Below are 13,879 nucleotides of genomic sequence, written 5' to 3'. Positions count from 1 at the left end.
TCGGGATGCGCATTGAAATCCCCTAGAATATAAACTGAGGATATCTCGACACTTTCCACGATAGCACATACTTCACTCAGGCACTCTGTAAAATCGCTCAAGTTATCAGCATGGTTAACGGGCATGTAAACCGAAAACACCAAAAACGAACGATCACAAACTTGTATTTTAATTGCCGCGAGCCGATCACTAGCACAGTCAATCACGGACACTGAGTCGAACGCACTTTTCTTCCATAATAACGCTACACCACCATATGGCCTACCGCGTATTATACCTACAGTGTCATCGATACTAGACTTGCCCGTAAAACCAAAGCTATCATCAATGCTACCTAAGTATGCCAAGCTATGATTAAAAAGCCAATGCTCCTGCAAAGCTATTATGTGAGCATGTTTACATAAAGATCTAACATAGTCAACAGAGCGCGTAACTGATTTACAATTATAACTAACAATATTACATTTACTGATATTATTATTCATTTAAAAATATTATATATGATTTATTTAGCTAACCGAGTCTATCTGCCTGTTTTTAAAATGGATAAAACGCCTAAACGAAATATTCTCGGGCCAAAGCGCTTTAATCATAAAAATATCCAGACTTTGTCCGGGCACAAACATCTTGTAGGCATCATACTCCTTAACTTGCTTCATAGCTAATTTTACAAGTGTGACTTTAATGTTCGTTTTTTCCCGTATGTAATCAACAATATCCTCCGGCGACGTACTCCTGTCAACATTGTTTATAAACAACGGAATCCTCGACTCCGCTGCTCTAAACTTGCAATTAGTGCTTGTTGTTGCCGTTCCCTTATCGCCAATAAACCGGTTCTTGTAACGCTTGTTCTGCATAGTAACCCACTCAGAGTTCGTTTCCTCTCGCTTCCACTCCCCCGGGGCTTGAACTACATCTGCAAAAGACTTATCCTGCGCCTGAGAAACGTTGTTTGCCGATGATTCCCTACTCGGCTCGACTCGACTCGGCAACTCCCCGCTGGATTTTCGACCTAAGTGACTCGCGACAGTAGCATGGTGCGCAACGTTATTCGACTGCACAGGTGCTGCCGATGCAGAAAGCTCAGTATTGGCTGCGCGCTGCTCACGCTCCTCGGCCGATGAAGTAGATGCTACGGAGCTTGTACGTACGCGAGAGCGAGACGGCAACTTGTCGCAGCCGGAATCGCCCGCTCGGTGACTCACCTCGTCGTTATCTGTAACCGACCGAAATGACAAGTGCGGCGGTAGGCCAATCGGTCCGCTATTCAAATTTAAATGTACGTTATGCGCACCACGACGGTTATTTATATTGGATTTCTGCGAAAAGTTAAAATCCACTTCTTGGTGACTATCGTTTACCACAGTGTCGTTTCTGTTACACAATAACTCTTGTTTCATCTGATGTACGAGTATTTTGGTAGCATACGTATCCTTTATGCTTTCCAAATCATGTTTAAGAACCGTGATGTCCTTAAGAAGTCTTGATACGTCCAGGTGATCCCATGTTATCGGAGGAAGCTTGTTTAGGTCACAGGCCACGAACACGGGTAACTTTTCACTGTCCGTTACTTTGAAGACATTGATGATGTCAAACAAATCCTTGCTACTTTTCCCCTCCTTGCTCTTGGCCTTGCGTTTTATGTTGCGCAGGTCTGTCGAAATAGAGTGAAAAAGCAAAGATTTAGCCTTCTCAATGTCTTCTACACTGAAAGCTGAAGAGCAGATTTTCACTAAACTGTCGCTTTCCATAATCATGTGTTTATTTTGGATAAAACACAGCGTCTCGTTCACAACTAAATTGCAGTTAATGCACTTCACTAAATTAACAGTCGACATTTTTAAAACACGTAACAGGCAGAGCGCCTACCGACCGTTGCATGCGCGCATACACATCAAGCGCACGGCGCAGACTGAGTTATCAAGTAGAGTCTGTTCAGAAAGAGAAGAGTTATGGAATGTATTGGGCTCCATACATTCCACGACTCTTTTCTTTCCGCACGGACTCTATATCACATTTCAAGTTTTGTTCCTATTTACCAGGGCTATAACCGCGAAAATCGATGTTCGTCAATTGCGGGCATTTTTCTCTGTACTCTAATTACGTCTTAATGAGAGTAAAAGAGAAAGATCCCCGCAATTTGCGAAATTCGGTTTTCGCGTTAAGCCCCCAGCCGTCCCTATATTGACGGTCCGAGAGACGGACCCCCGGTCGGTATTTATATAAGTAATATTTTCCGTCAGCCATCGGATACTTTCTGCAGAGATGGTGGAGGCGGAGGCACATATGCGATACTAACAAAAAGGATCACAGGATTCGGTCATTTAATAATAAAAGTAGGTAAGTATTTTATTATTTGTGTCAGATGCTATACAGATGTAGCCGATGTAGGTAGTGCATAATTAATTTCCATCATATTTTCACGGAAACGTATGAATACGTGTCTTGCTATTTCAGCCAATCTCTACTGACAAGATCTGCTTGACCAAGTATATATAGCACTCCTTTTAGACTTTGCCGTAGTCGGGTAAAAAAAAGAAACTTGTATGAAATATGAATGCATCCTATGGATATGGAATAATCGGTTTATGAATGCATGGCTGCGCGCGTCAATGTCATTCGCGCCGCTGTCATTCGGTTGTCATACGCCGCGTACTGTGGACGTGACCGTAATAATCTGTGATACATATTATTAACAACTTTACGTCTAATATTCTATAAATTCTCATTAATTATTCTAAGATTTAAATTGCATCAAAATGGTGAGCGGCCGTGCGTTGCATTTCGTGTTTAAAGTGGCTGACAGGACCCTTACAGCAAAATTCTACCGAGACATCTTGGGAATGAAGGTAAATTATTGCTATAAAATATGTATTTGTCTTAGACAAGTTGAGCATAACAGATTGCTTAGCTTCGCTATAGTTATAAGTCTTTTATAATTGCCCCAGTGAAGCTTCAAGGTCGGTGTAAACAACCAAGAACCGGTCATGACGCGGCGTAACTAATAACTAAACTTCGGTTTTTTTACACGTACATTTACGGTTTGAAATGCAATTTGATGTTACGCTGTGATAGGTCAGCCCAAATTACGATAGTAATGCTTCTGTCCTAACGAACTAGAATATTCAGTTACCGTTCTGTCCTGTGTTTAAAACTTACAAAAAGGCAGCCTGAATGTGCTTAGTCACTTGAGAGTGTTATCCATATGAGTAATTAAACGTGCTATTTTATTAGGTACTTCGTCATGAAGAATTCAGCGAAGGGTGTGAAGCGGCCTGCAATGGGTAATTAATTAATTAGAGTACCTAGTTTAAACATTTTGTCTTAATTTTTTTTTATTTATCATAACTAAATTGAATAGGTATTTGACTGAAATAGAAAAATATTAACCACAGTCGATATCTTGTGTCAACATGTTGTAAAATTTGTTGTAAATTATTTCATGGATTTGTCATGTTTTTATAAAAACAATTATTTCATCATATAATAAATAAATATTTATGTCATAGATGGAAATAAACTTGAAATAAAACATGCCAATTTTGATTTTGTTCAATAATTTATATTCATAAACAAGTATTCAACACAGGATATCCTGTTTAAGCAGTACTTCTGAGGATTACTGACATTACTATGATTCAATTATTTTATGATATTAAACCTTTAATATGCTGTATAATAAGAGATATAGTGTGTGAAGTGTGTCAAAGGTCTGTTTGATTTCAAACATAGACAGAGAGAATCATACTATATTTGTCTAACACTAGTACTAGCACCCAAAAGAAAAGGATGAGTATAGTTTTTTTTGTTCCTATTTAATGACAAGATTTGGTTGACCCAGTATAGTATTGATAAGCAATGATTTTAATCTACAGTGAACTTTGCAAATATCTAGCCTAATTATTTATATTTTATAATCTTCATTTGAATCTTATATTATTTTTGATTGAATATAGATTGCATCTGATAGTATAATGGATTAATTGATAAGGTGTTTCGTGGTCATATTTTATTTCTAACGGTTATTGTTATAATAATTAATTTCGAAATGAGGATAAAAAAGACATTGATATTCTAACCTGCACATTGCTTTTGTTTAGTTAAATCCTTCAAAGAAAAAAAGCAAGTCTACAACTTCAGCTACTGGTAATAATTTATTACTTGTGGTGCATTTTACATTCTGAGAGACCACCAGATAAAATGTTTTGAAAAAAATTACAGTGGCTTTTCCATTTATAGAGTCTGTGCGGAAAGAGAAGTGTCATGGAATGTATGGGGCCCAATACATTCCACGACTCTTCTCTTTCCACACAGACTCTATACTTTTTATATCTGGTGAATATTACAGAGATGGCAGGCTAGCCAATTTACATAATTAACCCTATAAGGGGAATAATGGTGTCTGTATTTACGAATTGAACCCTATCACTTGGAAATAAAGTTCATAATCACTGGAGGAAATATATTCTTTCTGCCTTATAAAGGCTTATCATAATGTTTTTTTAATTTCACAGACCATATGCAAACAGATGGAGCAAGACTATGGTGGGCTACGGCCCTGAAGATACACATTTTGTTGTTGAACTTACGTACAACTATGGGATCACACATTACGAGACAGGCAATGATTTTATTGGCCTCACCATACAGTCAAGCGAGAGTCTGCAGAGGGCTGCAGCCAATAATTGGCCAGTGAAGCAACAGAATGGAATCAAGTACTTGGAAGCACCTGGTGGATACAAATTCTTTATTGTTGATAAGCCGGAGCCTGTTGGAAAAGGTAATTTTAACATAATTTTATTTTACTTTAAGTAAATAGGTACATTTACCAAAAGCTTATTTACTAAAAATATTTAACTATTATTGTAGGATTTATAGGTTCGAAGCGCTGGTGGCCTAGCGGTAAGAGCGTGCGACTTGCAATCCGGAGGTCGCGGGTTCGAACCCCGGCTCGTACCAATGAGTTTTTCGGAACTTATGTACGAAATATCATTTGATATTTACCAGTCGCTTTTCGGTGAAGGAAAACATCGTGAGGAAACCGGACTAATCCCAATACGGGCCTAGTTTACCCTCTGGGTTGGAAGGTCAGATGGCAGTCGCTTTCGTAAAACTAGTGCCCACGCCAATTACTGGGATTAGTTGCCAAGCGGACCCCAGGCTCCCATGAGCCGTGGCAAAATGCCGGGAACACGCGAGGAAGATGATGATGTAGGATTTATAGGTAAGTAATGTAAAAAATTTTGAAAGACTTGGCACACTACCAAGTAGGTAGGTACATTAAAAAACCGGCCAAGTGCGAGTCGGACTCGCGCACGGAGGGTTCCGCACCATCAACAAAAAATAGAGCAAAACAAGCAAAAAAAAAACAATAAAAAAAACGGTCACCCATCCAAGTACTGACCCCGCCCGACGTTGCTTAACTTCGGTCAAAAATCACGTTTGTTGTATGGGAGCCCCACTTAAATCTTTATTTTATTCTGTTTTAGTATTTGTTGTTATAGCGGCAACAGAAATACATCATCTGTGAAAATTTCAACTGTCTAGCTATCACGGTTCGTGAGATACAGCCTGGTGAGTGGTGACAGACGGACGGACGGACGGACGGACAGCGGAGTCTTAGTAATAGGGTCCCGTTTTTACCCTTTGGGTACGGAACCCTAAAAAGCAACTATCATCCTGAAAAACATCAAACATTTATTCAGCAAATAGGCCACAGGGGCAATTTTACATGTCAAGTTTTTACAAGCACTAAAAATAACCAAAATTACAAAAAACAACAACAAAAATAAAATAGACTCTTTAAAATATCTTCTTAAACAAAATCCTATTCCACATTGGGCGACTTCTTTTTTTGCAAACACTATAAAAACCTATTGTTCATATTACCATGAAATGTTCATTATTTACAGTCGTCACCATGACAAATTGTTCCAATTCATTGGCGTCTATTTAAGCTATTTATTTACTCGCCGAAACGTTTAAATTTTCCTCGTATTCATTTATAACAATTGCTAATGATAAAAGCCATCTCAACAAAGATAAGTGATAAAATATTGTATCAAGTGTACATGCGTTTTGTCACGCTGTTAGACAGTGATAAGCATTCGGCTGACTTCTGTTAGATATCAGTCTTATCCTAGAATCTAGGACCTAGATAAAGTGAAATATGAGTGCTGTCTGGGTAACTGAACATTGTTCTAAGTATCTACTATTTCATTTTGAAAAATTCGGCTGTTCACTTTGGTCACTTTTATTTTATACTAGCTTCTGCCCGCGTCTACGTCTGCATGGAAGAATGATGATGATAATTAATAAAACTATCACATGTCCTTCCTGCCATGCCATGCCAAATTTCATCTAAATTGGTTCAGCGGTTTTAGCGTAAACGGGTGTATGACAGACAGTTAACATTCGCATTTATTAGTAGGGCTAGTAGCAATTAGTAAGGATGATCGTTTTTTTTTTTATCATATTGAATTGATATTTTCCATAGTAAGTAGATCCCTAATAACTGATACCGCAAATCAGGATTAGTTTGCATTTTTGTTCAATCAGAACTTAGTTTTCGGTATCGGTAAATTTATTATTATTAAATTTATCAGTATATGTATGTTGAAATCGATTTCATTTAAATTTTACAGTAAAAGTTTACAAATGCATCTGTAGTAATAAGATAAGTATTATGCAAATTAATCATAAAGTTCCACGGTATTTGTGCATGCATCATTGAGAGATAAGTCTATCTTTCGTTTGTTATACTGCTAAAATTGGTGAATATGTTTGCTGCTCAAGTTGACACATAGATATTCTGATAATAAATTGCAAAAACTTTCCAGTTTTGTTTATGCACAATCAAACACCTACTCGTTGCGTGGCAATGTAAATATTGTATATTCGCCATCAGATATATCGGAGCGGCCAAGGTGTTCACAAAATTTGAACACGCACTGTAACGCCTTGATAATAGAAGCGTGTTCAGATATTTGTGAGCACTTTGGCCGCTCCTGTGTATCTGATGGCGACTGTACAACGATCTGCAAAAAATCTACCTATTCATGAAGTGGGTATGCATTCTTCAGCTGTGTGCACGAATTAGTAGCTGGGGCATTTTTTGCTCAAAAACTCCGCGTCACTGTGCAGAGGGGGAACGCGGCCAGTGTCCTGGCAACAATGCCTCAAGCTAATTTAGGGTTAGATTAATGATTTATTAATAATTCAGCCTTTATACGTCCCACTGCTGGGCACAGGCCTCCTCTCATGCGCGAGAGGGCTCGGGCTATAGTCCCCACGCTAGCCCAATGTGGATTGGGGACTTCACATACACCTTTGAATTTCTTCGCAGATGTATGCAGGTTTCCTCACCGAAAAGCTAGTGGTAAATATCAAATGATATTTCGTACATAAGTTCCGAAAAACACATTGGTACGAGCCAGGATTTGAACCCGCGACCTCCGGATTGAAAGTCGGGCGTCATATCCACTCGGCCACCACCGCTTTTTAATCTGAATGATTTATTACGTTATTTAATCTCTGTTTAATAAAATATACCTAATTAGTTGCTCCCAAACTCCCTAGAGTATAATTTTAATTTAAACACTTAATTCTGGGGCCTCTTTTTGGGTTTCGAGTGCTCGAAATCAAAATACCAGTGATTAATTAAGTTCCGCAAAAGTAGCCACAGCGCTTTGAACTTATAGCTGGTCAACCAAATCTTGTCAGTAAAAAAAGGCGCGAAATTCAAATTTTCTATGGGACGATATCCCTTCGCGCCAACATTTTTCAAATTTGCCGCCTTTTTCTACTGTCAAGATCTGGTTGACCAAGTATATTTTTATTTTTTGGTATCAAAGTTGTAACCGAATGTCTTCGTTAATCATCGTACCTATTCGTATATCGCCATTCGTAATATCGTCACATGCACGATCAAAGAGCTAACACATTTGAGAACATTATTGTACACGAATTGCACGACGACGAATAGACCCCTGCTCTGAACAAACCGATAATCATAATAGTCTTATTTGCTTTCTCTTTCAGACCCAGTTCAAAAAGTGTCCTTGGCCTGCTCTAACTTGGCGAGGTCCATCGCCTACTGGAACGGCCTGCTGACGCTCAAGATCTTCGAGAAGAAGGACAAGTCCGTGGTCGTGGGCTTCAGTGAGGACCAGGCCAAGCTTGAGCTTGTTGAAATTGGTAATTTGATATTTTATATACCCTCCTGAGACCCAGAAGCATTTGTTTTGTTTTTGAATTTGGAACCCTTACTTACTCAATGAAAGTTCAAAGTATGTTTTGGAATATGGACAAAAAATTGTACGCAGGGTCTTAGGAGGATACCACATCGCGGGTCGGTGCAAACAAGTACCTACTCAGCCCGTCTAAAACTAGGTAAACCAGGTCCTTATTGGGATTAGTCCGGTTTCCTCACGACGTTTTCCTTCACCAAAAAGCGACTGATAAATATCAAATGATATTTCGTACATAAGTTCCGAAAAACTCATTGGTACGAGCCGGCTGAAAATTTCATACTGTACTTTGTATAATAGGGTCATTTATTCTAATTTGATAATGGTACTTTTTATCCTCCACTATTCACATACATCACATTTTTATGTTACTGTCTGTTGTTTGTGTCATTTATGTAACAAATGAAACAAATTCATATTCATATTCCTTTATTGATAAAATTACAAACTTTACATGTCAAAAATTAATACTTATATTAATTAGTCAATTACAATTCATTATTCATATTAGAAATAATAGCATTGCTGGATAAAATATTAGGTAGATACTAAAGTTAGTACTTACAATAATATATGTTTGATAAAAAAAATACACTGAACAATCTAGTCCTACATAGTAGACTTAACAAAACTTGTTTGTAGGCATTAGAACAAGTACTTGGCCAAAGTGGTCATCAGTTCATCACACGTGTCATAAACACTTGTATCAGTCTTAAAGTCAAGTTGTTTTAATACCTATTGTTCACGAACTTGGCGAACTGCAGTTTAATCAATAATTCAACAAGAAAAATATTATTAATTAATATTCAGTCTAGTCCAGTTTTCTTTCTTAATTTACACTTATTTAAAAAAAAATCTTTTTTTTTTCTATTGACAACCTGTGGGTAGTAAACCCTGCCTATGAAGCTGATGGTGCTGGGTTCGAATCCCGGTAAGGGCATTTATTTGTATAATGATGATATTTGTTCCTGAGTCATGGATGTTTTCTATGTATTTAAGTATTTGTATATTATATGTATTGTTGTCTTAGTACCCACAAAACAAGCCTTCTTGAGCTTACCGTGGGACTTAGTCTATTTGTGTAAGAATGTCCCTATCAGATCAGTGTTGGCCGAACCTTAGATAGATGTAGATGTAGATGTAGTGTAGGGACGCCCGGCCGGAAGCAGGCGGGCTGTCGATCGCTTGTCGCGTTCATTCAGCCCAGTTCCCTGGAGTTGGAGCTGCAGGTACTGTCCCGGCGGCGTTCCCACACTATTTTTTTTTTAAAAATTTTTTTTATTTTTTTTCAATAAGTATGGTACATTTAACACTTATATTAGGTTCGCCAAACTTACGTTTAACGGCGAATTGATGCACTCATTCTTCTTTCTTCTCGAATCTTCTTGTTTTCCTGCAGAACAGAAGGACATATTTGAGTTCGACGTCCTTTAGTTCGTGTTCTTTCAGTGTGTCTCTACCGAATGTATTATATCGCGGTGCCGCATACACAGTACATTCTGCTAGTAAATGTAAGCTAGTCGTGGCCGGTAAAATGTGGCCGTACCTTAATTGCAATTGACCATTAACCAGTACAAATTTCATGTTACAGCGGAGCCCATAAACCGTGCGAAGGCCTACGGCCGCATAGCATTCGCCTGCCCCTTCGACGAGCAGCCGATCATCGACAGCAGGATCCAGGCCGCCAACGAGAAGATCCTCACCCCCCTCATCTCGCTAGACACCCCCGGGAAGGCCACCGTGCGCGTCATTATCCTAGCTGACCCAGGTAACAAAATATAAGTTAATCGAGTTAATTGTACACCTTATTCTAACGACTTAGGGACTGTGATTGGTCACTTAACTGTGCCGTGCCTACACGGTAACTACGACATTATTTCTTGCACTTAGTGACTAAGGTTACTAATTCAAACTATAATTATAGTTCCGAACATAAATGTAAGCAAATATGTGTCCTTTAATACTGAATAAAGATATTTGTATTTTGTAACGCTTCAACGCATTGCTTTATGGTAAAAAGCTATCACTTTCGCGTGCTCGTTGGCGCTAACGACAAGATATGCTTATACATTTTAAGGTGAAGTCCGAACAAACAGCAACTAAGCTTTTTCACTTTTTTTGTAAAGGCTCTCTTGATTGTTCAAAAACTGATAGCAAAGTTGCATTTTATTCACATGTGAGGCAAAGTAATCAAATGCAAATTTTGAGTTGTTTTCTTATGTTTTCTGGTAGAATTGACTTTTAAATAATGATTTTGAATGATAAATATTTAATAACATTCATTTGGATTTCGTTTGGTTTTGTTTGATATCTTACAGTTATTTTTTGTTCGAGTTGGTGTAGGTACTTGGTGTGGTGAAAATTTTTGTGTTTCACTCGGGGGCAAATTTTGTTTAACCTTCGTGCTTTAAAACCCTCGCAGCGCTCAAAATTCCATTTTCGAACCACTCGCTACGCTCGTGGTTCAATTTTGGAAGTTTTCGCTTGCTCGGGTATCAATATTAGCACGTGCGGTTAAATAACAACTTTGCCCCCTTGTAAAACAAATAACTATTGTCAAATGAGCAGGCAACATTGTGATTGGCAGTTGAAGGTATGGTAAGTTATAACTTAACACATTCCGTGCCGAAAACCCGACTATCGGGAATTTTATGATTTCGTTCCCAGGCCGATCGACCCCATAGTCGGGATCGTGGTACTACAGCTTTATAAGAAGTAATTTTTGTGGCCTGGCGCGGATGTCTTGTTTGGCTGGGTGGCAATGAATGTGTTAAGGTTCCCACTCACGTAAGATCCAATGAAACCAGCAATCAATACAAATGCCATGGAACTATTGAAGATTATATACCAACAGCAGCAACAGCATCAGCTAAATTATAATTCAATTTCCAGATGGCCACGAGATCTGCTTCGTGGACGACGAGAGTTTCCGCCAACTATCCCAGGTCGACCCAGCCAGTGACGCCGAACTCGACAAATTCATCAAATCAGATAAGTCGCGCTAATTAATTCCTTATCTATGCCACAAGTATGTTGATTAGATGATAATTATACATTCGTTCGAGTATTATAACTTTGTTGCAAAATTTGCTAAGACTGACGCCCATTTCATAAATGCAGATAGGGTGACTGTTATTATCGCCGTTATAATAAGACTTCTTTTCGCTTGTTTCTTTCTGATTTGTTAGGAAAGGCCAATAACTATATCAGTCACCCTACCTCAGTGCAACCCAAGCTATTTATTTACTTGGCCACAATCAAATGCTAACGTCAATATGACTAAATAAAAAAATATATCTATATGATATCGGATATAAATTTGATGCCAATAAAATAACCTTTCTAAATGATGAAATTTTTGATACCATTGATACCAATCTGTGTTATATTTTTAATGGTTTTCGAAGCTGGCATTATTTACGAAATGGGCATTAGGCACTACTCAAAAATTGTAGAATGTTGAAAATTAAGTATATTGAGACTGGTTCTCGCATCTCCTGACGCACTGTGTATAATAAATACCTTGTATGTTTTGAAAACACTGTATTTTATCAAGCTTTCTTTATATATAGTATTTGTAAGTTGTGCCAACATCACAATTTAAGTTTAGCATTCCACAGATTATTAATTATATTGGTACAAAGTTATTATTATCTCTTGTTATGTGTTTAATAAAGTGATATTTTTTAATATACAATTGAAGTAAGTACATCTTTGTTTTATTATTACTCCTTATCTGTATTTTAGTTTATGTAGTTGTAATAATAAGCTCAAGTAGTAGTTCAGCTAATTATTTTGTAACGATTGGCCCGGAGATGGCCGGTCGAAGTGTTTTACGAGGGCTGTTTGATAAGTACCCGTTTTCCAAATGTATTAATATCACGGGCCGAAAATATGTATACAATCGTTTTAAGCCATTTTTCAGAGGTGGGAAAATTTAAAAAAAACAGCATTCTTTTGTTTTTTTCTCATTTGACAGCGATTCAGTGAAAGCGTGAACTTAAAATTGTGAAAATGGAGAAAGAGCAGTATCGGTCTGTAATTAGATTCTTGTTTTTGGAAGGAAAAACATGTGATGAAATAAAAGTAAGAATGCAAGCGGTTTACCATGAATGTGCTCCTTCTATGACAACCGTCAGATACTGGTTTAACGAGTTTAAGCGGGGGAGAACAACCGTCTTTGATGAGGATCGCCCAGGCCGCCCAATTGAGGTGACTACAGACGATATGGTTAAGAAAATTGAAAATATCGTTTTAGCCGACCGCCGAATTGAACTTCGAGAAATCGTTGATGCTGTAAATGTTCCAATCGAGCGGGTACAAAACATATTAGAAGAAAAATTGGGTATGAAGACAGTATCGGCGAGGTGGGTGCCGCGTTTACTCACGGAGGAGCAAAAACGGAACCGACTGACTACTTCGGAGCAGTGTTTGGCCGTGTTCAAACGTAACCCGAAGGAGTTTCTGCGTCGTTTCGTGACCGTAGACCAAACGTGGGTCACCACTACCCCCCGGAAATGAAAGGGCAGTCGAAGCAGTGGATTTTACCGGGTGAACCTGCGCGAAAGATAGCAAAAATCGTTCCATCGGCTGGAAAGGTCATGGCGACCGTTTTTTGGGATTCGCAGGGTATTATACATATTGAGTTCTTAGAAAAGGGGAAAACGATAACAGGGCAGTACTATGCCAATTTATTGGATGAATTTGACGCTGGGTTGAAGGACAAACGACCCCATTTAAAAAATAAAAAAGTACTGTCTCATCACGACAACGCACCAGCTCATTCGTCTAGAGTTGTGATGGCTAAATTAACACAATTACGCTACGCCCTATTGCCTTACCCCCCGTATTCTCCAGATTTGACCCCATGCGATTTATTTTTGTTTCCCAACCTGAAAAAATGGCTCGGTGGTAAGCGATTTGGATCAAATGACGAAGTCATTGCCGCCACAGAGGCCTATTTTAATGACTTTCCGAAATCATACTTTTTGGATGGTTTATTGAAGCTTGAATACCTATAGGTGGAACAAGTGTATAGAGTTAAAAGGAGACTATGAAGAAAAATAAATGCATATAAACAAAAACAACTGATTATTTTTTTCATAAACGGGTACTTATCAAACAGCCCTCGTACAGATAGCGCTAGCATAGGTTTTACCTGTCAAACCTAAGAATAGTGTCAAATTCATGTTTTTAGGGTTCTGTACCTCAAAAGGAAAAAACGGAACCCTAATAGGATCACTCGTCTGTCTGTCCGTCCGTCTGTCACAGCCTATTTTCTCCGAAACTACTGGACCAATTAAGTTGTGTCCCAAAGATGGACGTGTAACGTAAATAAATTAATTTTAAATATGGAAGCCATTTTTGGGGGTAAATAAGAAAATTAAAAAATAAAGTTTTTCAAACTATATCTTGCTACATACCAAATGAAAGAGCTCAATGTAAGAATCTCAAATATTTTTTTTTTATAATTTAATAATAAATAGTTTAGCAGTTTTCAAGAAAATAGGCAAAAAATTAACCCCCCCCCCCCCCTCTCCTTATCTCCGAAACTACGGGGTCTAAAATTTTGAAAAAAATACACAAAAGTTAGTTGTTTACCTATAGATGACAGGAAAACCTATTAGAAA

The 13,879-nt window shown here is 38.1% G+C and overlaps 1 protein-coding gene across 1 annotated transcript; it reads left to right on the top strand.

Moving 5' to 3' along the window:
* The first annotated feature begins 2,623 nt into the window (after nt 1-2,623).
* LOC134648732 (glyoxalase domain-containing protein 4) lies at nt 2,624-11,371 on the top strand. Its single transcript, XM_063503239.1, has 6 exons — nt 2,624-2,849; nt 3,235-3,284; nt 4,515-4,780; nt 8,041-8,196; nt 9,841-10,017; nt 11,142-11,371. The coding sequence occupies exons 1-6, from the start codon at nt 2,760-2,762 to the stop codon at nt 11,252-11,254; spliced, it is 852 nt and encodes a 283-aa protein (XP_063359309.1). The 5' UTR covers nt 2,624-2,759; the 3' UTR covers nt 11,255-11,371.
* The last annotated feature ends 2,508 nt before the right edge of the window (nt 11,372-13,879 follow it).

Source organism: Cydia amplana, chromosome 6 (genome assembly GCF_948474715.1).
Source record: "Cydia amplana chromosome 6, ilCydAmpl1.1, whole genome shotgun sequence".
Lineage (NCBI taxonomy): Eukaryota > Metazoa > Arthropoda > Insecta > Lepidoptera > Tortricidae > Cydia > Cydia amplana.
The sequence above is the reverse complement of the archived record's forward strand: the minus strand, read 5'-3'. Positions and strand labels throughout refer to the sequence as shown.

Excerpts from the sequence above, each read along its gene's own strand:
- LOC134648732 (XM_063503239.1), top strand. The coding sequence starts at position 2,760 with ATGGTGAGCGGCCGTGCGTTGCATTTCGTGTTTAAAGTGGCTGACAGG. Across the intron at positions 2,850-3,234 it reads GAGACATCTTGGGAATGAAG|GTACTTCGTCATGAAGAATT; the intron begins GTAAATTATTGC and ends CTATTTTATTAG. Across the intron at positions 8,197-9,840 it reads GCTTGAGCTTGTTGAAATTG|CGGAGCCCATAAACCGTGCG; the intron begins GTAATTTGATAT and ends TTCATGTTACAG.